The 26,187-nt window shown below is 37.4% G+C and overlaps 1 protein-coding gene, 1 long non-coding RNA gene, 1 other non-coding gene and 1 pseudogene across 7 annotated transcripts; 2 read left to right on the top strand and 2 right to left on the bottom strand.

Annotated features, from left to right (window-relative positions):
• Nucleotides 1-1,259: 1,259 nt before the first annotated feature.
• Nucleotides 1,260-4,349, top strand: LOC122306730 (SPX domain-containing protein 2-like). The gene is made up of 3 exons (XM_043119236.1): nucleotides 1,260-1,734; nucleotides 3,215-3,341; nucleotides 3,665-4,349. The coding sequence occupies exons 1-3, from the start codon at nucleotides 1,420-1,422 to the stop codon at nucleotides 4,123-4,125; spliced, it is 903 nt and encodes a 300-aa protein (XP_042975170.1). The 5' UTR covers nucleotides 1,260-1,419; the 3' UTR covers nucleotides 4,126-4,349.
• Nucleotides 4,350-6,038: 1,689 nt separating this feature from the next.
• LOC122306507 lies at nucleotides 6,039-25,086 on the top strand (annotated as a pseudogene).
• LOC122308371 lies at nucleotides 18,654-22,899 on the bottom strand. Of its 5 annotated transcripts, none has more exons than XR_006242019.1 (7): nucleotides 22,271-22,899; nucleotides 21,976-22,064; nucleotides 21,370-21,604; nucleotides 20,947-21,045; nucleotides 19,639-19,740; nucleotides 19,264-19,530; nucleotides 18,654-18,984 (listed from the first exon to the last, which is right to left on the bottom strand). It is a non-coding gene; the product is annotated as an uncharacterized LOC122308371 (long non-coding RNA). The 5 variants fall into 5 exon arrangements; XR_006242018.1 differs by having other exon boundaries at nucleotides 21,407-21,604; nucleotides 22,271-22,898; XR_006242017.1 differs by having other exon boundaries at nucleotides 20,947-21,604.
• Nucleotides 25,083-25,164, bottom strand: TRNAS-GCU. Its single transcript has one exon. It is a non-coding gene; the product is annotated as a tRNA-Ser (tRNA).
• Nucleotides 25,165-26,187: the final 1,023 nt, after the last annotated feature.

The following is a 26,187-nucleotide window of genomic DNA, read 5'->3' as shown; positions in this document are numbered from 1 at the left end:
TAGTACTAATAGATAATAACTTAATGATATTAATTTAATATATATATATATATATATATAACTAATAGTATATTAGTATATAGTATAATAGTAAATTAGTAATATTTATTAACTTATTTACTATAGTCTAAACTAATAATAACTAGATGTAATAACTAGTAACTAATAATATGTAATAACACTAGTTACACTAGTACTAATAGATAATAACTTAAAGATATTAATATATTAGTAATTTACTATATACTAATAGTCTAATACTATTAGTCTATTAGTATATAGTAAATTAGTAATATTTATTAACTTATTTACTATAAGTTTATAACTAATAACTAGTGCGAATTACTAGTATATTATTGAATTTAACTAATGATGTTAATATATAAGATATAGTTATATAAAATCTATATAATCAATTTTAATTTTTATACATTAGTATTAAATGCTATTATAAATTTATTACTTATATATTAGTGTTATATGTTATATTATACATTGGTATTATAATGTTACATGTTATTAAGCATTTTAGTATTTATACATTAATATTACATGTTATTATATTTATATTTATATGATTAATATATAGAAAAACACATTTATTATTTATAAACTATGTACATTAGCGGAGCGGAGTCGGATGCGGAGTCGGAGTCGGAGTCGGAATAGGGAGTTGGAGTCGGAGTCGGAGTCGGAGTCGGATCTGCCTGGCCTCCGACTCCGACTCCGACTCCGACTTTCCACCGAAAAAATCCTCCGACTCCGACTCCGACTTGTCGGAGCCGGAACGGAGTCGGAGTCGGAGTCGGATTTTCAGATTTTTGCTCAGCCCTAATACTAAGGCCACTGCTGGTGGCTCCCACTAGATGCCACCGCTGGCCAAATTTTTTTTTTTAATTTTTTCTTTTTCTTAATAATTAAGAAATTTTTTAATATTATTATAATTTTTTTAAATTTTTTTAAAATGTTTAAAAGTATTAAAAAATAATTAAAAAAAAACAAAAAATTAAAAATTTTTTTTGCCTAACGGTGACTCCAGTCACCAACGGTAGCACCATCCTTTGCTGCCATTGATAGGTCTACTCTATCACGCTACCCTACTCTATCACGCTACCCAATGTGGCTTCGGCCCTCGGGGAGTTGTATATTGCCACGTGTCATCCTAACTCTGTCTGTGTCACTGTCTCTATCTCTTTCTCGCTGCGTAAATAAGAAAGAATAAAACTCGAGATATGCTCTTATGAGTCTTATTAAACAAACGGATATTCCAACAATGCCCCTCGAATATTCTGTTCTTAATAACGATATCTCACCCTCCCTTCTCTTCCCTATCTTCTGCCATTTTCTCGAAGATTTTCCTTCACATTCAGCCCCCGTCGTCTTGCTTACTTTGCTACCAAACACTCCCAAAGCAGAGGCATGAAATTCGGAAAGAGTCTCAGCAACCAGATTGAAGAGGCTTTACCTGAATGGCGCGACAAGTTCCTGTCCTACAAGGAGCTCAAGAAGAAGCTCAAGCTCCTCGAGCCCAAAGGAGGTGATAGGCCGACCAAGCGTCCGAGAGTGGATCAGGCCGTGGAATCCACCCCCGGAAACGGCTCCAACACCTCCATAGACGAGAAGCAGAGCATGTCCAAGGAGGAGATCGACTTCGAAAGGCTGCTGGAGAACGAGCTCGAGAAATTTAACACGTTCTTCGTTGAGAAAGAGGAGGAGTACATTATCAGATTGAAGGTATATCTTTTTCCAGATCTCACTCTCTTTCTTTGAGATAGAGTAGAAAATACGGTAGCGTAAATCTCAATTCCTGTTTCCTTATCGTCTGTATTTCCATTAACTAGGCAGAGATCAATTGAAACTTTCTTAATCTTTTGACTCAATATATTGCCATGCTTCATCTTAAATTGAAGCTGAACTGCTAATATATTTTCGTTTTATCTAATCTAGTTCTTAGGGGAAACAGATTTTTCAGGAACAAAGAACACGTACACACTCTTGATAAAACCCAAAACGATAGCTAAAATGGCGTCGTTCTTCACGCCATCTATCTATCTTACACCGGTAGTACATAGTGTTTTTTTGGGCTCACACTCATGAGCACGTGGAAGTTTCTCCTCGTTTACTGGCAGAAGCCGTTACTCTTTTGTCGTGGCGTCGCCGTTGTTGTCGTGGACCGCGTTTAGTACTCACTCTCAATGACGTCTCCCCAGATGGCAATCTCGCCGCCATCTGGTTGTAGACACTGGTCACGTCTTTGCCCTTTTAAAACGATGGGCAACAGGGACAGAAGAAATGGATCGATAGAGTAGATGGAATAATGTAAATCTATTTTTTTAATATTTAATTTTTATTTTCAACCATTTTTTTTTTATATTTTTATAAAATAAAAAAATACTAATTCACTAATAATTACTTTCTTAATTTTTAAATAAAAAAAAATACAATCGATCAAAATTGTGGATCATTTTTTCAGTTCAAGAAGCATTTTCCTAAAACGATTCATATTTAGAATTTTATATTTAAATCTATAATTATAAGCATGTTAAAAATAAGGAATGTGTTATTTATATTTATAATTATACGATGTGTTAGTTATTAAAATGGTAAAAAATTTTAAAATTTAAATTTAAAAAAAATAAAAACTGATAAAATAAAATAGATATTCAATATATATAATATTTTGAGTAAAATACGTATAATATATATATCATAAGTACTGAAATAGCACTATTCTAAAAATATTCCTTTCAAGTCAGATTATAAATATATTATTTATTATATATTTGTTGCAACGAGGTGAATAAAAATATATATTAATATAGTGATTTATATATGTGATAAGTTTATACATAAATTTTTTTTTCTTTTTCTGCCAAGTTAAGTAGAATATTTCAATCCATGTTAGAAATCACGCGGCTTTATTAATCCATCGATCGTTAAGCCATTTCCTATTAATTATAGACTAAAGTGGCCAAGTAATGAAAAAAATGAGTAGTATCATCTACAAGTTTGGCACCTGATAATATGAAATCCGTCACGTTTATAAAAATATTAATATCAAATAATTTTTATGGAAACTGATCACGCTTTTAACTTCTATATATATATATATATATATATATATATCAACAGTGTGTGTCAATAATTCAATAATGTTTTGATAGGTGTTGTGGTTGACCCATTAGTTCTTGTACATGTGATGGGATTAATGCAGGAGTTGCAAGATAGGGTGGCGAAGGCAAGGGATTGCAACGAAGAGATGATGAGTATTTGGAAGGAGACGGTGGATTTCCACGGAGAGATGGTTTTGTTGGAGAACTATAGCGCCCTTAACTACACAGGTATCTTTTTTTCATTTTTTTGGTCTTTTTGTTTGTACTCTTTTAACAATAATGAAAGATGCGGAAAAAATATTAATTAAAAAGTAATTTATACAAATTTTAAATATACAAATTCTGCGTGAATATGGCATGCATCTTTATGTCCCACCCTTTATAAATCTGGTCCATATATATGCTTATTGCTTTTTCTTTAAAGTTTGGTTTGATGAATATTCTTGCATTGATAGATCAAGTCGTCACGTGTATGAAATAGAGGCTTAGAAATGTTACAGCTTTTTGGAGGCATGCAGCTCACTAATTGACATGTATGATATGATCAACAGGATTGGTGAAGATACTGAAGAAGTATGACAAAAGAACAGGTGCTCTCATTCGCTTACCCTTCATTCAAAAGGTCTTGCAAGAGCCCTTCTTCACCACCGACCTGCTCTACAAGCTTGTCAAGGAGTGCGAGGCAATGCTGGAGCGCCTCTTCCCCATGAATAATGATCCCCCGGCTCCGACATTAACGACCTCGCCAGCAAACAGGGATGACGCGTGTGATCCAGCGGCAACTTTGGATACTACCAAGAATGATGACATGCTCAAAATGCCAAAGGAATTTGCTGATATCGTGCATATGAAGAGCTTATACATGAAGAGCACAGTCTCAGCGCTGCGGGTTTTGAAGGAAATTCGGAGTGGGAGCTCAACCGTTAGCGTTTTTTCATTGCCACCGCTGCAAACCAGTGGGCTTGAGGAGACTTGGATTAAAGCTCCAATCCTGGAACAAGCAGCCAAGTAATTGGATTTGGGTAAACGGATTGAGACAAGTATTTCTTACTTTTACTCGGGCAACTCCTACGATAGAAATGCCTTGGATACAAACACATGTAGAGTCCCAAACTCCCACCTAAAATCAATATATATATGTATATATATAAGTTGTGTAGTAACAGAATGTTTGTGATTTATAGAAGTGAATGGTGTTTCCAGATTTAGCAAAGGAAAAATTGGTTTCCATTTTCATTTCCGAGTACCATGATCTTTAGCTGGTTTCATTCTCATTAGAGATGTTACTCCGGCTTACGGGGAAGCTCGACGATCCAAATGGGTTGGTACACATCGTACCTAGCTAGTACGCAAAACCGAGGTACTTTAGCCAGAGAAGGGAGGTCCAAAATGTTAAGGATCCTGTTCAAACTCAAACAGTCAACCTCAAAACCACTGCCACGACTCCAAGACTTATCAACACAGCAACAAACTCAAAATCAGTTCCAACACTTGTCAGCTCAGAAAATATAGAAACAGAAGATAGTGATCATTGGATAACTATAGAACGAAGTTTGTAACTTAAATAGCACATATCCTTTGTAAACATCCTTTGTTTTACTCATCATCTTATCATGTAAAATCTTTATATACTCATCAATGCAAACAAAGAATCATTTTGTCGAATTCAAAGTTTCTTACTTTCTTACTTGGTACCAAAGCCGTCAAGTTCACACCATTTTTTTTATCCATGACATCCTACAGCAACCTATCACTAATCACTAATCTATGCAGTTAGCCTTTCTCTTCCTAGCATCACACACCCTGCTACCTATCAAGCTGGATGATACAAACTACATGATGTGGGTATGTCAGTTTCTACCCATCTTGCGATCGAATGGCATGCATGTTAGGCATTCTTGATGGCCCAGGGCCATGCCCACCTAAATATCAATTTGTGCCTGACACAAAGGAGTATGATCAAATCCCACCAACTCTCAATTATGCTTTCACCATTTGGGAAAAGAATGATCAGAATATTTTGAGTTAATTTATCTCCACACTGTTTGAGAAAGTTGTTGAGTATTGTGGAGTCTGGTCCACACCGCTCGAGCAGAGGCATTGGCCGCTCGAGCGAATTCAGACAAATTTGAATGCTCGATGTTAGCTCAACAGTGAGCTCGAGCAGGAAGTTTTCGCTCGAGCAGAGGCATTGGCCGCTCGAGCGAAGTCAGACAGAGTTGAACGCTCGATGTCAGCTCGACAGTGAGCTCGAGCAGATGCGGGAAGGAAGTTCGCTCGACACGCCGCTCAAGCGAACATGCATTTTTAGGGTTTTTCCGCCGTTTAACTATATATATGATGTTTACATCATATGACCGTACTGTAGAAACACTGTGGACGTACAGTGAGTGATCTATCATTGTAGTGTGATATTCCTCAATAATAAAATCCTCTACAGCTCCCTTGGACGTAAGCAATTTGCCGAACCACGTAAATCTTGTGTCGTGTGTGATTGTTTTTTCTCGTTCCATATTCTCTTTTTCAATTCATTGTCATCGTTTTTCACAACAATTGGTATCAAGAGCCAAGGTTCGGGTCTGAGAAAAAACGATGGCTGGAGATGAATTGAAGGCATCGGGGATCGAGAAGTTTGATGGCACGGATTTTGGATACTGGAGGATGCAAATAGAGGACTACCTCTATGGGAAGAAACTTCATCTTCCACTATTAGGAAAGCAACCGGAAAAGATGGATGATGCTAATTGGAACCTGTTGGATCGACAAGTTCTGGGGGTTATTCGATTAACCCTGTCGAGATCTGTTGCACACAACGTCATCAAGGAGAAGAAGACTGCGGATCTCATGGCGGCTTTGTCAGGTATGTATGAAAAGCCGTCAACAAATAACAAGGTACATTTGATGAAAAAGTTATTCAATTTAAATATGGCAGATGGTACGCATGTTGCACAACATCTGAATGATTTTAATACTATCACAAATCAATTGTCGTCTGTTGAAATTGAATTTGATGATGAGATACGTGCACTGATACTATTGGTTTCACTGCCAAATAGTTGGGAAGCCATGAGAATGGCTGTTAGTAATTCTGTTGGAAAAGCTAAATTAAAATATGATGATATTCGTGATTTGATTTTGGCTGAGGAGGTGCGCAGGAAAGATTCAGGCGAGACCTCGGGTTTGAGTTCAGCTCTAAATGTTGATTATCGAGGGAGATCACATGACAAGAACTCAAACAGAGGAAGATCAAAATCAAAGTACAGGGGCAAGAGCAAGTCGAGGCCTGGTCAGCAGGCAATTTGCTGGAATTGTGGCAATGCTGGCCACATAAAGAAGAATTGCAAAAACCCTAAGAAGACCGAGAATGATAGTGCTAATGTGGTAACTGAAGAAGTATAGGATGCACTATTGCTTGCAGTTCATAGTCCAGTTGATTACTGGATACTGGATTCAGGGGCTTCCTTCCATCCATCTTCCCACCCGGAGCTAATGCGGAACTATGTTGCAGGTGATTTTGGGAAGGTGTATTTGGCTGATGGAGAGGCTTTGAACGTAGTGAGGATGGGAGACATTGATATTGCACTCCCTGACAAGAACAAATGGAACTTACAAAAGGTCAGGCACATTCCTGAGTTGAAGAAGAACCTCATTTCTGTTGGGCAGCTTGATGAGTGTGGTCATTCAGTGGTGTTCTCAGATAGCACCTGGAAGGTCACAAAAGGGGCATTGGTACTGGCTCGGGGTAAGAAAACTGGTACACTATATATGACTACTGGTTTTATTGACACTATTGCTACTACCATTGCAGAGAGTACAGCAGATTTGTGGCATTGCAGGCTTGGTCATATAAGTCAGAAGGGTATGAAAGAACTTCTATCTAGAGGCAAGCTACAAGAACTGAAGTTAGTTGATCTCAGTATGTATGAGAGTTGTGTTATGGGGAAACAAAAGAAGGTCAGCTTCTTGAAAAGTGGCAAGACACCTAAGACAGGAAGACTGGATCTTGTGCACACAGATGTGTGGGGTCCTTCCCCAGTGGCATCTCTTGGAAGTTCTCGCTACTATGTCACGTTCATTGATGATCATAGTAGGAAGGTATGGGTTTATTTTTTGAAGTATAAATCTAATGTATTTAATGTTTTCAAAATTTGGAAAACCATGGTTGAGATAGAGACAGGCTTGAAATTGAAATGTTTGAGGTCTGACAATGGTGGTGAGTATGTCGATGGTGGTTTCAAGGAGTATTGTGCAGCTCTGGGTATCAGAATGGAAAAGACCATTCCCGGGACACCACAACAAAATGGAGTTGCTGAGCGTATGAACAGAATCATTAATGAGTGTGCTATAAGCATGAGATTGCACGCTGGACTACCACCCACTTTCTGGGCAGATGCAGTCAGCACTGTCGTTTACTTGATAAACAGAAGGCCATCAGTTCCACTGGATTGTGGATTGCCTGAGGAGGTTTGGAGCAGGAAACAGGTCAAATTTTCTCACCTTAAAACTTTTGGTTATCTTTCTTATGTGCTTATTGATTCTGACGCTCGTAGTAAACTTAAGGCTAAGTCAAAGAAATGTTATTTCATTGGCTATAGAGACAAAGCATTTGGCTATCGTTTCTGGGATGATCAGGGTTGGAAAATATAAGAAGCAGGAATGTGATTTTTAATGAGAAAATTATGTACAAGGATAAGTCTAGTACAGCTTCTGTAGCAGCTCCTCAGGAGTCCAAGTTTGTAAGATTGGGTGACCTACCAGAGGTTACAGTGCAGTGTAGAGATGTGAGTGACGGGGAGAGTGGGTCCAGTGCACCCATTGCTATTATTCCGCGGGCAGTTTCAGAACAGTCTCCTCCTACAGTTGCAGTTCGCAGGTCAGTTAGGACTATACGTCCTACACAGTGTTTCTCACCTACTTTGAATTACATTTTGTTGACAGATGATGGAGAACCACAGAGTTACGAAGAAACCTTGCAAAATGAAAATTCTAGCAAGTGGGAGCTGGCCATGGAAGATGAGATGGATTCCCTATTAGAGAATCAGACATGGGAGTTGACAGAACTTCCATCAAGGAAGAAGGCATTACACAACAAGTGGGTGTACCGGGTGAAAACTGAGCATGATGGCAGTAAGAGGTACAAGGCTAGACTTGTTGTAAAAGGCTTTCAGCAGAAGCAGGGTATTGATTACTCTGAAATCTTTTCTCCTATGGTAAAGATCACAACCATCAGGATGTTACTGGCTATGGTTGCTACTGAAGATTTATTTCTTGAGCATTTAGATGAGAAGACAGCTTTTCTTCATGGAGACCTTGAAGAAGACAGCTACATGCATCAGCCTGAGGGGTTTGTGGTACAGGGAAATGAAGGTTTAGTTTGTAGATTGAAGAAGAGCTTGTATGGCCTGAAACAAGCTCCTAGACAGTGGTACAAGAAATTTGATAACTTCATGCACAGTGCAGGGTACATTAGATGTCAGGCAGATCACTGTTGCTATGTCAAGCATTTTGACAATTCTTATATTATTCTGTTGTTGTATGTGGATGACATGCTTATTACAGGGGCTAGAATTGATGAGATCAATAATCTAAAGAAGCAGATGTCAGAACATTTTGCAATGAACGATTTGGAAGCTGCAAAGCAAATCCTTGGCATAAGAATTGTCAGAGATAGAGTCAGAGGTACGTTGAGACTCTCACAAGCTGAGTATGTGAAAAAGGTACTCAGCAGGTTCAATATGGACAAGGCCAAACCAGTTGGCACACCCTTGGAGAGTCACTTCAGACTCAGCAAGAATCAGTCACCTGAATCAGAGGAGGAACAAGATTACATGAGTAAGGTTCCTTATGCCTCAACTATTGGTTCACTTATGTATACTATGGTTTGCACAAGACCGGATGCCCATGCAGTGGGAGTTGTGTGTAGATACATGAGTAACCCATGAAACGGATTTTGAGGTACCTAAAGGGTTCCTCAGAAACCTGTTTGTGTTTCTTTAGAGAGAGCTTGGAGGTACAGGACTATGTTGATGCTGATCTAGCTGGAGATATTGATAGCAGAAAGAGTACCATGAGCTTTGTTTATACAATTGGTGGACTGCAATGTCATGGGGTTCTAATCTACAGAAAACAGTTTCTTTGTCTACTACAAAAACTGAGTATATTGCAGTGTCAGAGGCTGCAAAGGAGATGGTATGGCTACAGGGCTTCTTGGAGGAGTTAGGTAAAAAGAATCAGAAAGGCACTCTCTACAGTGATAGTCAGAGTGTCATATTCCTTGCCAAGAATCCAGTATTCCATTCCAGGACCATGCACATTCAGATCAGGTATCATTTCATACGATCATTGTTAGATGACAGACAGTTGTTACTTGAGAAGATTTATGGAAGCAAGAACCCTGCTGATATGTTGACAAAGGGTGTTACACTTGAGAAACTGAAGTTGTGCGCAACTTCAGTTGGTCTTCTAGTATGAAGACAGAGGCAGTGAGTTGCAGAGGTGGAGGATATCATGTTTGAAGAAAACGGCAATGCAACGAGTGTACCAGTCTCCAAGTGGGAGAATTGTTGAGTACTGTGGAGTCTGGTCCACACCGCTCGAGCGAAGGCATTGGCCGCTCGAGCGAATTCAGACAGATTCGAACATTTGATGTTAGCTCGACAGTGAGCTCGAGCAGGAAGTTTTCGCTCGAGAGGAGGCATTGGCCGCTCGAGCGAAGTCAGACAGATTTGAACGCTCGATATCAGCTCGACAGTGAGTTCGAGCAGATGCGGAAAGGAAGTTCGCTCGACGCGAACTCGACACGCCGCTTGAGCGAACATGCATTTTTAGGGTTTTTTCGCCATTTAACTATATATATGATGTTTACATCATATGGTCGTACTGTAGAAACACTGTGGACATACAGTGAGTGATCTATCATTGTAGTGTGATATTCCTCAATAGTAAAATCCTCTGCAGCTCCCGTAGACGTAAACAATTTGCTGAACCACGTAAATCTTGTATCGTGTGTGATTATTTTTTCTCGTTCCACATAATCTTTCAATTCATTGTCATCGTTTTTCACAACAAAAGTAATCTTTACTGTTTATGGGCTAAATAGCTTCCAACAGGTATGGTCTGCATTAGCAAATCGATATGTCTCTCCATGTTGATCTCGCATCAACTATTTGCGTCGCTAATTGCAAAATCTTTGCCAAGGGAACAGAACTTGTGCCGAATTTGTTCGTGTTGCAAAGTCCCTTGCTGATTAGCTGGCTATCGTTGGCAAGCTAATAGAAGATGAAGACTTGATCTACTACATTGTAAGAGGCCTCAACTCTCAATACAATACCTTTGTGACCTTATTTTCCATCCCCATAAGGGAAACCTCTATGACCTTGTAAGAATTGTAATCGGAATTGTTTAGCTTTGAACAGATGCTGGATAATCAAAACAACTCATCTGGCTCATTTGTACTCTACTTATAGAAACCATCAAATAAGTAGAAGTATGGAAGCACCTCACAGTGTAGCCAGCACAAATACTCCTCTACAATCATCAAATATGTGGTAGAAACAATCATCAAGCTCTCGATTACTTCCACCGCATGGAGTACTATGCATTCCAAGGTCACCATCCACCAAGTGAATTTGCTGCTATGGCTGCCCAATCAAATTATATGCATAAAGACAATAAAAAATGGCTTGTGGATAGTGGAGCTAACAATCATATTGCTATAAACTTCAATAAGCTAACCTTGCAACAACCATACCGGGAAAATGACACGATTGAAGTAGGCAATGGTAGTGAACTCCACATTGCTCACACAGGTTCTTCTATCTTTTATTCTAACAATTCCTTTTGCTATCTTAAAAATATTTTATATTGTCAATGAGGCCTTAGCCAACCTCCTCTCTATCAATAATTTCTGTTGGGATATTAGTTATTATTTGAAACTAACCAACACTTATTTTGTTTGTAAAGGACAACCTTACTGGGAAGATCTTCTTGTGGGGGGGGGGGGGGGGGGGGCAATGGAGATGGGTTGTTTCCTGTGCAGCTGAACCCTCTAGCCAAAAATAAAATTAAAGCACTCATGGCTTTGTTGGGAATAAAGACTTATGCAGCAATTTGGCATAACAGATTGGGGCATTCAAACTCTCAAGTTTTGCAACATCTTGTCAAGACCAAACAGCTGCCTATGTCCAACTTATGTCTAAGAAGTATTTGTGTAATTCATGTCAAGTTGCAAAAAGCAAACAACTTCCATTTATCAAGTCTTGTCATGTCCTTTAGAACTTGTTCATAGTGATGTATGGACATCACCTATTTTGTCAATAAATGGCTATAAGTTTTATGTACACTTTATTGATCACTACTCTAGATACTCTTGGTTATCCCCACTTAAACATAAATTCAAGGTGTTTGAGACATTTGTCAAATTTAAGTGTACGACTAAAAATCTCTTATCAACCAAAATTAAGCAACTTGAAACTGATTGTGGAGGAGAGTATACATCAACTCAATTCACCAAGTATCTTGCCGATCATGAAATTTACCATAGATTAACCTACCCACCATACATCCCAACAAAATGGAATAGCTAAACGAAAATGTAGTCATGTCATTGAGACTGGACTTAGTCTTTCGGGGCAATCTCATCTCCCTATGACCTATTGGGTTAAAGCTCTTTATACTACTATCTAATTGATAAAGAGATTGCTAATAGCTACACTTAAATTTGCATCACCCTTCACTAAGCTATTTCAGCAAGAACCAAACTACACCACCCTCAAGGTCTTTGGTTGTGCATGCTACCCACTACTAAGATCATATAACAAGCACAAACTAGAGTTGCAAACAATGTGTTTTTCTAGGTTACTATTCAAATCAAAAGGGTTACAAATGTCTCAAATTTAGTCTCACACCGAGTGTATGTCTCGAGATATGTGGTGTTTGATAAACTACAATTCCCAGCACATGATCAACTTGCATCTACAGCTTCTTCCTGAGAAGCATCTTCCCAAAGAGGTCCTGTTCTCTTTCCTTCTCATTTTTATTCAATATATACTACCTCTGACCATCTCAATGCCTCACTCTCAACACCATTGGCTTAGGAACCAATCGTACAGACTTCACCTGGCTCCCTTACATCCATAGAACCTGCACAATCCAATCTACAGAGTATCTCAACCCTTGAATTGGATACTGAACCTTTAGCACCTGTCTCCCCTACTCAGCAAACATAAAATCACTTTCTTCCCTTTGCTTAATCATCTCAATTAACCAGCTACTAAAACCTCTCATGTTCAAATACTTTCACAATGAGCAACAAACTCACCCCATATCATAACTCAATCCATGACAGGAAATCTTAAATGAAAAGAATTCCCAAACTCAAAACGATAAATTTAATTAGTAGAATTCTTTGCCAATCCATTTGTTCATCATCCTTAAAACTAACTTTTGGCATAGATCAAGGACTTTCCGGCCATCAAGATCCTACTTGATGTCATTCTTTTTCATTTTTCAAGTCTTATTCATGGTTGCCCTCCTTTTATATATAAAAGGAGGGTTTGAAAAATACTTACAGCGCTATACGGTATTTTTAGAAAGCTTGCGGCGTTGCAAACAGCGGAAGGAAAGCAACGTAACAGTGAAAATTCACTGTGGCCGTGGGTTGTAAAATACCCACTTTTGAACGGGGACAAACCAGGGCTTGGGATTGATAGGAAATGGTCTAAGGATGATTATGAAACTAGTGGAAGTGAAGTTTGGCCGTGGGTGGCGGCGAAAACGGTGGTTGATGGCCGATTTTCCAAAATGGAAAGCTAGCTCGTGGGAGCTGTTCCGGTGGCTATTAGAGGTCGGAAATGGGTGGGTTAGGACGGCAAGGAACCGGTGATGAAGTGGTGAAGAGGTGGTGGCCGGAGGTGGAGCGACGGCGGCGGATCGAGGCAAAAATCGTGGGGCTTTGTTGGGCGTTTTCCGGCCAAACGGCTAGCCTGATGGGGCTGAGATTCGGTGGGGTGGTGCGCCGGAGGGAGGGGGCTCAACCGGTGGGGGTGGTGTCGCCCACGGTGGCCGGACGGCGGTGGGTCGGGGCTAAAGGTGATTCCGGAGAGAGAGAGAGAGAGAAAGAGAGAGAGAGAGAGAGAGAGAGAGAGAGAGAGAGAGAGAGAGAGAGAGAGAGAGAGAGAGAGAGAGAGAGAGAGAGAGAGAGAGAGAGAGAGAGAGAGACGATCGGGAGAGGAAGAAAGAAGAAAAGAAAAAGAAAGAAAAAAGAAAAAGAAAGAAGAAAAAGAAAAGAGAAAAAGGGAAAAAGGAAAAAGGAAAAAAAAGAGATGTATGAGGAAATGAGGTCCAATCCTCACTCTGGACAACAAAACAAATCCGCCAAGAATTAGATTAAAAATCGTAAAATAAATAAATAAATAAAACACAACATCCAACAAATAAAAACTAAATTTAAAACGCAATAGTTTAAAATAAATAAAGCAATATATTAATTAAATTAAAAACAACCCTTCAGTGAAAAAACACGTGAAAGCGGGTCATCACATCCTCCCCCCCTTAAAACAAATTTCGTCCTCGAAATTTGCAAGATCAACTACCTCCCCCCCTTCTGTCTTCCGATTTGGTATGTTTTGGATTATTTAGGTTTAGCTTCGGCCTATCTTCATCCCAATGTCTAGAGGACATTATTGTTGTACTGCATCATGTGGCGTCGAGTACTGTAACCCACTAGTGCTGGAAATTGGCAAGGAAGTGTTTCCACGCCATTCATTCCTTCCACGATTTATGCCGGGGAGTCTCTTAACCTTTCATTCAATCCTTAGGGGGTATCCTGTGATGAACCTTTGAGTGTGGTGTTTAGTGGCAGTTGGGTTTCGATTCCTTTCTTTCCTTTCAATGAGTTTCCTTGTGGTGGGAAGGCATTTTTGCCCGTTAATTCAAAGAGGGTGGTAGACCAGGTTACCCTTTTAGGGGGATGCCAAGCCACTAGTTGAAGGCAAACAGACAATTTTGACTGGTTCCACGTTCGCATTCTGCTTGCCAATAGCCTCGCTACCCTGCCGTCTAAGCAAGTGGGTCGTTCCAAGCCCCCTTCTTATGGTGGGGGACTTAACCTTTCCGTGCTGCCTGGTCACCCTGGGTCTCATTCTTCAAGATCTACTCCACAGGATCGCAACTGCATGTAGGACTAAATCAGGGATACTCCATGCTGACTAAGGGGCTTTTTGCCTTCAGTGAGTTTTCTCGTCTTAATCATTGTTCTACCTGTTTTTCCCTTATCCTACTACAATCTAGTTTTGTGCTTCAAGGAGTCGACGAACTTGTCGACTGGATTGTTGACCGCCAACTCTACTTGGAAGACGAGGTTTGCATTCTTCGTTTATATGCCTTCCTACTTGAGAAAGTGGGACCACTCCCAATGAATCCTCACATTATTGTACAAATCTCACCCAAATGTGCATTTTCCTTCTTAGATTTTGGTGAGAAGCATCGTCAAGATTTTCCTTTACTGTCCACCACCACTTAGGGCTTTCACCTTGATGAGACCTTTGAGTTTTCTCCCACCTTTAGCCTGAAGATTTTCCTTTGCGAGTTGTCTGTTAGTGGCTAGTTGATTCCTAGGCCATAAATGGGTGCCTGGGTTATATGCCTCCTAAGATCAAAGCAAGCTTAATCTTTACTTCTTGATCATCCGCAAACACGTGTTCCTTATTTAATCGGACCAGGTGCACCTTCAAGATCTTGTCCTCCCGTTGTTTGGCTATTAGAAGGTACGCCGTATGTCAGCTTCTCCTTCTACTAGCCATAAATTGTGTCAAAATTGCCTTGTGAGGTCTCCAGAACTATCTATGAAGTTGTAGGGCTCCAAACCATCCTTTTGCCACCCCTTTCAGAGTTAAGGGGAAAGCTCGACAGGCAATCTCTACCAAGAAACCATGGAGAGTTATGTAAGTCTTAAAGGTATCCAGATGTTCTACTGGATCTTTAGACCTGTCATATAGCTCCATTTGTGAGACTTTGAACTTTAGCAGGAGCGACATCATCATTATCTCATGGATGTAAACAAAGTTGGTGTTGTTGAGTAGAGTATCAACTGAAGATGATTAGCCTATCTTCCTAGTCATCTCCTTGTATTTTTCCATGAGGTGACACAGTTCTTGGTGCGTCTTCTTTTTCTCTTCGTCTTCAAGGATTGTCCTGGCTATGATTTACGACTCCACCTCGTTCATTTCATCGTGGCTCGATGCAGTTTTGTCTGTAGTTTTTTGCCTATGAGCGTCATTTTCTCATTGGTGATTTTCTAGCTCCAGAGTCATCTTCTTCATCCTTTCCTCCATCTCAGTGAACCTTCCTTCCATCCTATCGTTTGCTTAAACACTTGTTGTCATTGTTTCTTGGTCGCATATTACTTGAGAACATGTTGCCACAAGTATATGAAAAGCACGTTGAGATGTAGGAAAAAGAGATCCCACAAATAGCGCCAAATATTATAGACATGTTTCGTAGCAATGACAACGTCTTCCGGTAACCTGCAATCAAAAAGTAGGAAGGGTTGGGGTGTCACAAGACACTTCTGATGCTTAAGTCAATATGAATTCTGGAGTGTATTTCGAGTGTATATCGTTCAAAAGTTACCTCAATTGTGTCCTTTGAACTTTATTTATATGCGATGGTGGTGGAGTAAGAGGGCTCCTCTCATCCCTACTAGAATGCAGTTTGTTAAGGGTCATAATCCGCTGTTACCTTAGGAGGGATTAATGCCCTGGGTGAATATCGCAGTCAGAGATCACACGCGGGCAAGATCTTGCTTGTAACATTATCAGTCAATAGTTAATGACACTTGAAATTCAATTCTGTATTGGCGCGTTGCAGACAGGGACACTTTCCTTGTGGATCAAGAGCCTTGGGCTCTCTACCTCCCATTGCCTTTCTTGGTTGTGGGTTTAGTCACTTCTTTATGAGAGTCCATTCGACCCTCCAGATATAATATAATTAATCTATTTTGTCAAATTTGTATTGCTCTTGATCAAAATGTTCAAACTCATTCCATAAAGAAATAAATTACACGTAAACATAATATACAACTTGGTGACTCAATAATGAGTTTGAGCTTAACTCGTATTCACATACAAATTAAATATAGACTCTGACTATCCACAACTTTTTTAATCTCAACTCGTTTATATTCATCCTAAATATCATGATAATGTCTAACATGTATATGTTTCTACGACTATCAAAATGACTTATATACCAGATTCTAATTCCCCCTAATTAACAATTATTACAAGAGCTTCACAATCTTATAACAGATTAAGAATAGTGTGGTCAAAAACTTGAATAAATCTATTTACAAGCCTATGTATTGACACATACTTCCATATACCTCTGATGTGGAAGCCTGCCACATTAGCTTACATATAAAATTATTGGTACTTTGACCTTTCTTATGAATATAATAGGTCTCATAAGTAGTGTATTACATAATAGGCTTGTAAATACCATAATTCTAATAACTTTATACGATTAATGGAGGATAAAAAGCGTTTTTGACTTGAGACTTAGATCAATCCATTACACAAAGAAGTGGCAATATGTGACTTGACTCGTGAACTCAACACGAAATTGATATGAATAGATTTGAACCAAAACGGATTGACTCATTAAGATACAATTAATAAATGGGTCAATAACTGGTCCACATGTTTAACCCAAAATCAACCACAATAACCCATTTAAATCTTATTTCAAAATTACAATTTTATTATTGTCGGGTTATAATATTAGTATTTCTCAATATATTTATATTTTTATTATTGGAATTGTAATTTTGGACTTATACTCATATTTGTTATTATTGGATTGTAATATTGATTTTATCATAGTTTAAAATCTAAAAAATATTGATATTTTTTGTTAGTAAGTAGTCTTATTTTTTATTTTTTTAAGATATTGTGATTACTAATAAATATAGATTTTAAATTTTATGCGAGATTATGTTAATTAAGTCAAATGGATTATGTAGATTAGTTCAACCCATTTATATGAAATAAGTTGAAATGAGTCGTGTCATGTTAACTCATTTATAATTAATTATTAAACAGGTCAGAACGGGTAATATGACACAAACTGCTATTTAAATGGGTCGTATTAGAGTTTAAAAGTTTGGCTCATTTAGCTTAATAGGTCGTGTTCAGGTTGACCCATATAGTCAAATATTTATGAGTAGACACAACACAAACACGAGTCGCAAATACAAATTGCCACCACTACTTATGCACGTTTTAACATATAATTTAGCAAATGTGAGCATACACCCAAGTGCACATCTAAACACATACTCAATGGCCTTCAGGTAGAATGACACTAACCCCTAATCCTTGGGGACCATAGGAATCACAGTTAGGCTTTCTTGGCATATTTAAAATGGATGCATTCAATCTTGACCTCGAAGATTGAAAAATAATAGAGAAATTCTACAGTCAGAAGCATATCACACAAAAATAAACCCATAAAATGACATAACTTTATATGATACGTTAGATCTATTTTACAATAAAAATAGTTTTACATTTTAACTTACCACATCAAGTTACGTCAATTTGTAAGTTTATTTTCGTAGAATCTCTTTGAAAATAAAGCATTTCTCAAAATAACATAGACACAACGATTACACGATCCTCACCTTTTATTAGAGTTGTGTAATAGTTGTGTCCATATTATTTCCGAACTTCAATTGTAGGTCTATCAGATAATTCTCTAGATGCATATTCCAAAGCCTCGTGGGTACCGCATACTTGACTTGGTTTTGCCTAAAATTTAGTTGGATCCTACAATCGCAGCTGGCTTGTTGAGGCTTCACTTCCTGACTGCTTTGTTCAGGTCTACTTCCTGTCTATGGTTTTTATCTCGTGATTATTTTCTGAACACTAAAACAACTGAGTACGAGTTTCTATTGTGTGTATTTATATATACTAGTGGAGAGGCAACGTGCGATGCACATTTGCTTAGTTGGGTTTGTTATTATTTTAGACAAAAATAATATTTTTTATAAAAAATTGATGTTAATAAAATATTTGCTGTGGATGGAAGGAATAATAAATTTTATGAACTTTTTTAGAATAAGTATAGTGAATTGGAGGATATTAATTAGATGATAGCACAAATAAGAAAAAGTAAAAGATTAGTTTCCAATACAACATAAAGGGATGAAAGTTGATTCTATTTGTAGATTTGCCAAATTTGTTCAGAGCAAGCTTAGTTGAAGTTGAATAAAAAAAATTAGACATTGCATCACATAAAACGAAATAAACAGAGTGCAAAACAACCCCACACCAACAGCCACTGCACTAAGAACCAAAGTGCGGCTCCTTTCAAAACCACCCTGTAAATTTACTCTATCCAGACAATACAACAAGCCAAACATACTAAAAATTTTAGAAAACCAAACTTCTTGATCACAGATACCAAAAGCTTGACCATCAATCATATTATATTATTATATCCATATAATCTAGTAATATACATAGCACCCGGTTGGAGGAATAAAATAATTCTATAGAAATTATTTTTGCAAAAACAGATAACAGTAACATCTTTGAAATGGAAGATGACATTATCATCTCATAACAACATGCACTAAAACTAATTTAAGTTGAACAACAGAAAATAAAACACATTCTTTACATAAATTGAACATACAAAATCATTATTCAATTTGCAAGCTCTTACCGTGAGAATTGCACATCCAAAATGACAACTTATAAACACCATTCTTTACATAAATATTATAAGGTTTGACATCTAGGTGAGAAATTTCTCTTTCATGTATAAACTGCAATGATTTCTGAATGCAATCATGTGCAATCTTCATGACCTATACATATGAAGAGAATAATAAAACACTCATAAAGAGCAGAAAAAATCTATCCTAATATGAAAATGAAAAATTGTTGTGAAAATAAAAAACTTACCAAAAATAACAAATTGGCTAAATAACAAAAATTTCACTATCTCATTTATTTATTTATTTCTATAAGCACTTATATATCATTTATTATTTATAAAGATAGAAAATCATATCTTTTTTGAATAAAAAAAAAATCATCCACACAAAATCATATCTAATCATGAAAAATATTAGCATATTACTTACTTCCACATCTCTTCCACCATATCCCTTGACCTTGTCAATGGTTGGCAATGACCTCTTATCAACAAATTATTATGCAAAGGAACTTTTTGAACACCGTATCTGGTATCAATGGTCTGTCAGCTTTCCACTTGATAGGTTTTTAGCCCAACCTTAGAGCTTTCATAATCCCACTTTTTCCCAAGAGATTTCCATCTTGTAAAAACATCATTTAATTCGACTAAGATATGTGCCGAAACAAAGCAAACCATATGATCTTTTGAGTCCTCTCTGTTCATTATATCAAATGTTAGAAAAGCTGAGGGGAAATATTCCACTCAGTATGTAAACGAATAAGCATAATGATAATAAAAAATAAATAAACAAAAAATAATCAACCTGTTCAAAGGCGGGGAAAGATATCCATTCAGGAAAATTATCACCGCAAATTTTCTTCAAATCATCCCGATTAAGGGATCCAAGGAGTTTTATATCGACAGCCTACAAAAGAATAGAATCATTCCTAATATTATTAACCAAGTAAAACGATAAAACCTATATCTGATATCACATCTATGAAGAATGTTAGCTCAGCTAAAGCTGCTTATCTAACTGGTTCTCTGAAATGGGCCCGAGGCTAGACTCAAAAGAAAATCAACAAAAAGTTTGCTTCGTGTGACTATTTATAATTAAGAACACTGACTTCAGTTTTGATTCTTTTATGAAGGTGCTCAAAAGAGAGATTGTCCAAGTGAGTATGAAAATGAGAAATAAGATACTTTCACAAAAAATTGCATCTCAAACCAGAAGTAGCAAGGATCGAACCATAGTTTTTTTTTTTTTTTTTTTGACAAGTAGTTCCTCGTCAGCAACTGCAGGCCACAAGTTACCAAGGTAGCAATATTCACCAGAATCAACCCAAAAATATTATCACTGCCTTGGTAGGTAGACCAAAGACAAGAATATGACCTCAAATTGTTACTTTTGAGATGACCAGAAAACTTCCAACCTTCTACGCCAAAATAGTAATAATTGGTTGCCAAACTGAATAGGTAGTGTGGCAAGACACACACACCCACAGCCTCAAAGACCATTCTTCCAATTAAAAAACAATGCTCTCCACAGCAAGCTTTTCTTTAAGTTCTTCAATAGCAAGAAATGATAAAAAAAAAAAAAAGAAAAAAAAAACAACGCTCTCTATAGCAGCAATAATGAAAGACAGTATAACCATTATTACCGAAGCTGTTTTGGAACTTGGCTGCTCCCTCATGACCATTTTACATTTTAGAGCATCTCATTCCAGATTATTAGCTAAAAACGCACAGAAGAGTTGTAGTTTGCCACCAAAAAAAAAAAAAATCATCTTTTATCATAGCAAAAATCAAAGCTACTTTCGCTTTAGATAGTAGAGAGTTTATAATCCACACACAGACAATGTTACCATTTAATTGAACTCCGTGAAATAGCTAGCTACAAATTATTTACAATTAGAAGTTCAAAAAATATCTTCAATCGGCGAAACCACGCCAAAAGTCATAAGAATTTAATTATTGCAAAATAAAGCAACAAGATTGTATACAAAACCTGCAAAAGGAAACTAAAAATCAAATGATCACTCATTTCGATTAAACAAGCCCGCGCAAATAATCAAGCATTTACAGATCCATGGCCACAAAACTTTGATCAGGAGAAGTATAATTATCTTACCCAAAGATAGGTACCATTCCTGGGAGGTAATTAGAACCATCAAGTGCCCTGGACCATTGCTTGTTCTTGTCAAGTTGTTCAACTTGTTCCCTAGTAAAGCTGCATATATGGTAGCCGGAAAAAATAATAAAAAATGAAATCAATTAGATATAGATAATAGAATGTGACTGAAAACATAACATATCCTTCTCGTTTTTAATTAGTTTCTTTTTGGCATTAGCATTTTCTTCCTTCGGCGAGTAACTGAGTAAGAGAGAGGGAGAGAGTAAGAGAGAGGGAGAGAGATAGATAGAAATTTCCTACCACTTTAGAACCCATATATATACCATCCACCACAATAACAATTCACCTCCACAACACAAACTTATATATCTACTATATATATAAATGAGAATGTTACATATGGTAAAAGCTGTACTCAACGGAAACTGAATAAAAGGATCAGGGCTCATTCAGAAACCTCTGCGCACAAAACCTCTCCATCTCGTCACCACCTCTTTCCCTGCAAACCTCCTCCTACATCTCCGCCACGACGTCGTCCCAATCCCTCGTCGAGCCATCGTATCCATAACCCCAAGGTGTACCCCACGCATGATAATAGTGATCATCGCCCAGCACCTTCGCTTCCGAAATCGCATCCAGTATCTCCTGCAACCCACTTCAGTTTTGATTCTTTTATGAAGGCGCTCAAAAGGGAGATTGTCCAAGTGAGTATGAAAATGAGAAATAAGATACATAGACAAAAAATTGCATCTCAAACCAGAAGTAGCAAGGATCGCCCCATTGTTTGTTCTAGTTTAAGCATCACAAAAAAATAATCGAAAGATATATTTGCAACTTTTCTCCACCGGTTTTCATGTAAACTTAAAATCATGTAAACTTAAAATCCCTAACCCACCGAACCAATCATTCAACGCAAATCTCCAATTTAAACATGAAAAAAGAAAACAAGAAAACAACAACTTGAGACGATTCGAGAATAAATATAAACAGAAATAAACTTTGGATGCATCCAAATTTGGGTAATACCTTAGCAATTCGCTTGGTGCTCCGGTACCGCATCATTTGTTTCCATCCCGCCATCAATGCAATCCCGAATACCATCCCCATGAAAACCCCTGAAATTAACCCCATTTTCCTTTGATCCAGGTTGCAAATGAACAATTCCCCAAGAAGCAATTAAATCACAAACCGAATTTTCCCAAAAAAAAAAATACAGAGCGAGACTTACAGAGTAACGAAGGAAAGACAGCAAGTGCATCCGGAAGAGAGAGAGAGAGAGAGAGAGAGAGAGAGAGAGAGAGAGAGAGAGAAATGGGAAGACCTGAATAATTGGGAGTGACACCCCCACTGCATGACTTGCTTGCTCGATCGCTGTAGAAGTTAAATCTGCGTGTCTGGAAAGTGTCGGTTACTTTTGTTTGCAGTTACTTGCTGGCTCTAATAACTGTTGGGAATCAGGACCTTGAACCAGGTCGTCCTCGACCAGACTTCGTACGGTGGTGGGTTTCACAGCTTTGGTGATTTGGGTTTCACAGAGGGAGAGACAGGCGTTGGGGAGATGATGTGGTGGAGATGATGGAAACAGAGGGAGAGACAAGTGTTGGGGCTGGGTTTCACAGCTTTGGCGATTTGGGTTTTAGCTACATGAAGAGAAATGGAGGGCCGCGAGAAATGGATGGTAGAGGGTCTGAGTTGAGAGAAAAAATGTGGGAGGAAGACGAAGGCGAGAATGAGAGATGGACTTGCGGCCTAAAATTTTTCTGGGGAGAAAATATCACTGACACAACTTAACATTAAAGACCAAAATATTCTTATTTAAACGGATACAAAAGATGAAACCAAAAGGATAAAAAAGACAATTAACAATCAACACGGAATAAATGCACGGAGTGGTAAAACTACTGTTCTTAACACTGTAGCTCGTCGATCGCCGCTTATATAATTACTATAGATATATATACACACACACACATACTATATACATATAGAGAGAGAGAGAGAGATATATATATATATATAAATATATAGATCTAGAGATATGTTTTAAACCCAAAGAGTTTCTACAAAAACAAATCTACAAATTGATATAGCTCAACGTGGTGCGTTAGATTATAAAATTATTTTTATTATATAGTAAATACAACCTATTATAAGAAATTATATTAGTTTGTGTATTTATTTTTGTGAGATCCTTTTGTGGTTGTAACACTTCTTATTGATCTATATTTGATATGCTTTTTGACATGTTAGGAGTAGGGGTGGCAAATCATATTTTGGAATCATGTTAAGTCATAAATATTCAACTATATAAGTCAACCTGAACTCAACACATTAAACTAAATGTGGCAAATTTCTAAACCTTAACCCAACTCATTTAGATAATGAGTCATGCCATGTCACCTATTTTTTATCCGTTTAATAATTAATTAAAAATATGTTAACACGACATAACTCATTCAAATTTGTTTGTTTCATGTAAATTGGTTGAATTAAAATGCACAATTCATTTAACCCAATTAACATAATTTCACATAAAATTTAAAATTTATATTTATTAATAACCACACTATATTAAAAAATATATATCAATATTTTTCAAATTTTAACATATAATAAAACCAACATTACAAAGTACCATACAATAACAAATATGAGCATAGGTCTAAAACTAAATCCCAACAATAAAAACATAACCATACTGAGAAATACCAATATTATAATTTAACAGTAATAAAATTTTAATTTCAAAATAAATTCTAAAATAGTCAAAACTTGTTGATTTCGTGTTAAACAAGTTGACCCGTTTATAAATCGTGTCTTAACAAATCAACCCATTTTGATATAAACTCGTTAATATTAAATCCAAACCTGCTAATTTCGTATCGTATTCATATTGAATTAACGGGTCGTGCCACATATTGTCACCCCTAATTAGGAGAAACTAGTAATAGACGATCAATATATATGGCGCAGGGCTGTGATGGTTCGGTGTTGATTACGGGGTCTTCTGCTGAGAGGAATGCACTTCCAAACCTCGGCTTTAGAGGATTTAAGTAATCGATGATGCAAAATCACAACTAGAGGCGTTGTGACCTGGAGTGGTATCATGCGCCGATATAGTAGCTCTGGCTGCTCGTGATGCTGTCAACTTGGTATACAATCTCTTTTTGAAAAAATCTATTTGCAAGATTGTACGTTTATTGACAGTCATTTATGTAGAAGTTTACAACATCCGGCTACCATGAAAAAGCATTTGAATCTTGAAATTTTTTTTTTGTTTCATAATGACTTATAAGTAGCAGAACTCCATGGCTTTCAACAGCACAGTACTTATGTATCACGGTATCTAAACTTTGTGTACTCCCCTGTTTTTTCCATATATCAGAATGATGGTCCAAGTTGGCCAGTGCCCACTGGAAGACGAGATGGCAGAGTTTCTTTGTCCTCCCAAGCCTCAAATTTGCCTTCTCCTTTCGACTCCATTGCAGCCCAGAGGCAAAAATTCGATGCTAAAGGCCTTGATGATCATGATCTTGTCACTTTAGTTGGTACTATTTCCCTCTTCCTATCTCCCTGATCATTAGAAGGGAGACATTGATTGACATGTTTCATACATAATTTGACATATTTTCAGGGGGCCTGGATTTGTATTTTTTTCAGGTGCACATACCATAGGCCAAACAGATTGTTTGTTCTTCAGGTACCGTTTATATAACTTCACAGCCACTGGCAACTCCGACCCCACCATAAACCAAGCATTTCTGTCAAAGCTCCAAGCTCTTTGTCCCAAAGGTGGCGATGGCTCTAAACGTGTAGCATTGGATGATGACAGCCAGACCAAGTTTGATGTGAGTTTCTTCAAGAATTTACGTGATGGAAAAGCTGTTTTAGAGTCGGACCAGAGGCTATGGAGGGACGCTGCAACGCGTAGCATCGTGCAAAACTATGCCGGAAGTATAAGGGGATTGCTGGGGTTAAGATTTAACAGGAATTTTCCAAAAGCCATGATTAAAATGAGTAGCATTGAGGTGAAGACAGGTACGCAAGGAGAGATTCGAAAAGTGTGTTCGAAGTTTAATTGATGAAGAATAACTAGAGAGGTAGATATTACAAATAAAAAAGAAGGATGAAATCGTCGCCTGAGAGATTCGAACTCTCGCGGGGAAACCCCATGTACTTAGCAGGCACACGCCTTAACCACTCGGCCAAAGCGACTTTGGTTGTACTGCTAGCGAAGTGTCAAAATATGTAATAGCTTTTCAATCATGCCAACGTTAAAAATATGATAAATGATGTTTGTCAATAAGTAAATACACAAACGCCGCGAATTTTTTTAAAAAAAAGTAAATAAATATAAAATTTATATAAAAAAATTAAATTTTTAATAATAGACCATATTCTAACTCTTGCATTACTCATAACTGTTATTTACCATTACTGTAAAAATATTTATCCTAAGAAAATACAGATCAGCAAAAGGTTTACCTCCACAAAGAAAGTCTCCTTTTTTTCAATCTGAATCTGTATGTTCGAAATTAATTAGCACCTGCATGCCAACCTGAGTTGAGCGAAGCCTGTCTTGTCCGCGGGGAAAGCATTTTGAAAAACATTTGAGGTAACGTAGGGTACAACATCTATTCAGGCTATCTTCTACCAAGACAAATATAATATACTGACCCAAAAAACAAAGATCAAATAATATAGAGGAGATGTTGGGAAGGAGAGGTTTAATACACTCCTCTAGCTCTTTTATGTTTGGTTTCTCCTATTTTTTGGGTGATGGCATAAACACTTTTGCAGAACTTTCAACGTTGAAAATTGGGTTAACTTCACTCTACCAACTCAATGTATCAGACCTCATTATTGAGTCGGACTCTCTCCTTATAGTGAATTGGTTCAACAATTTCACTCAATCGCTTTGGAAATATTTTGAGATATGTGTTGACATCATACAATTTCATGCTTCCTTTCCATGCAGCATAGTCCATTTTTATAGGAAAGGGTCACAGTTACTCTCCCACTCAGCTGCCTAAGCACAGTTGAGTATTTCTATATTGGATCGACCTAGACTTCCTAAGTTTCGACAATAATATCTGAACTTTCTTTTGATGTGTAACATCTAGTCACGAAGGAATTACATAAAATAATCCTACAAATTGACGTGGTTTGATATTTTGATATGGCTCGTTAAATTATAAAATTATTTTTAATGTAAAATATATAACAGATCAAAAAAAT

Source organism: Carya illinoinensis, chromosome 4, assembly GCF_018687715.1.
Source record: "Carya illinoinensis cultivar Pawnee chromosome 4, C.illinoinensisPawnee_v1, whole genome shotgun sequence".
NCBI lineage: Eukaryota > Viridiplantae > Streptophyta > Magnoliopsida > Fagales > Juglandaceae > Carya > Carya illinoinensis.
Note: the sequence above shows the minus strand (reverse complement) of the source record. Positions and strands in the feature narration are given on the sequence as shown.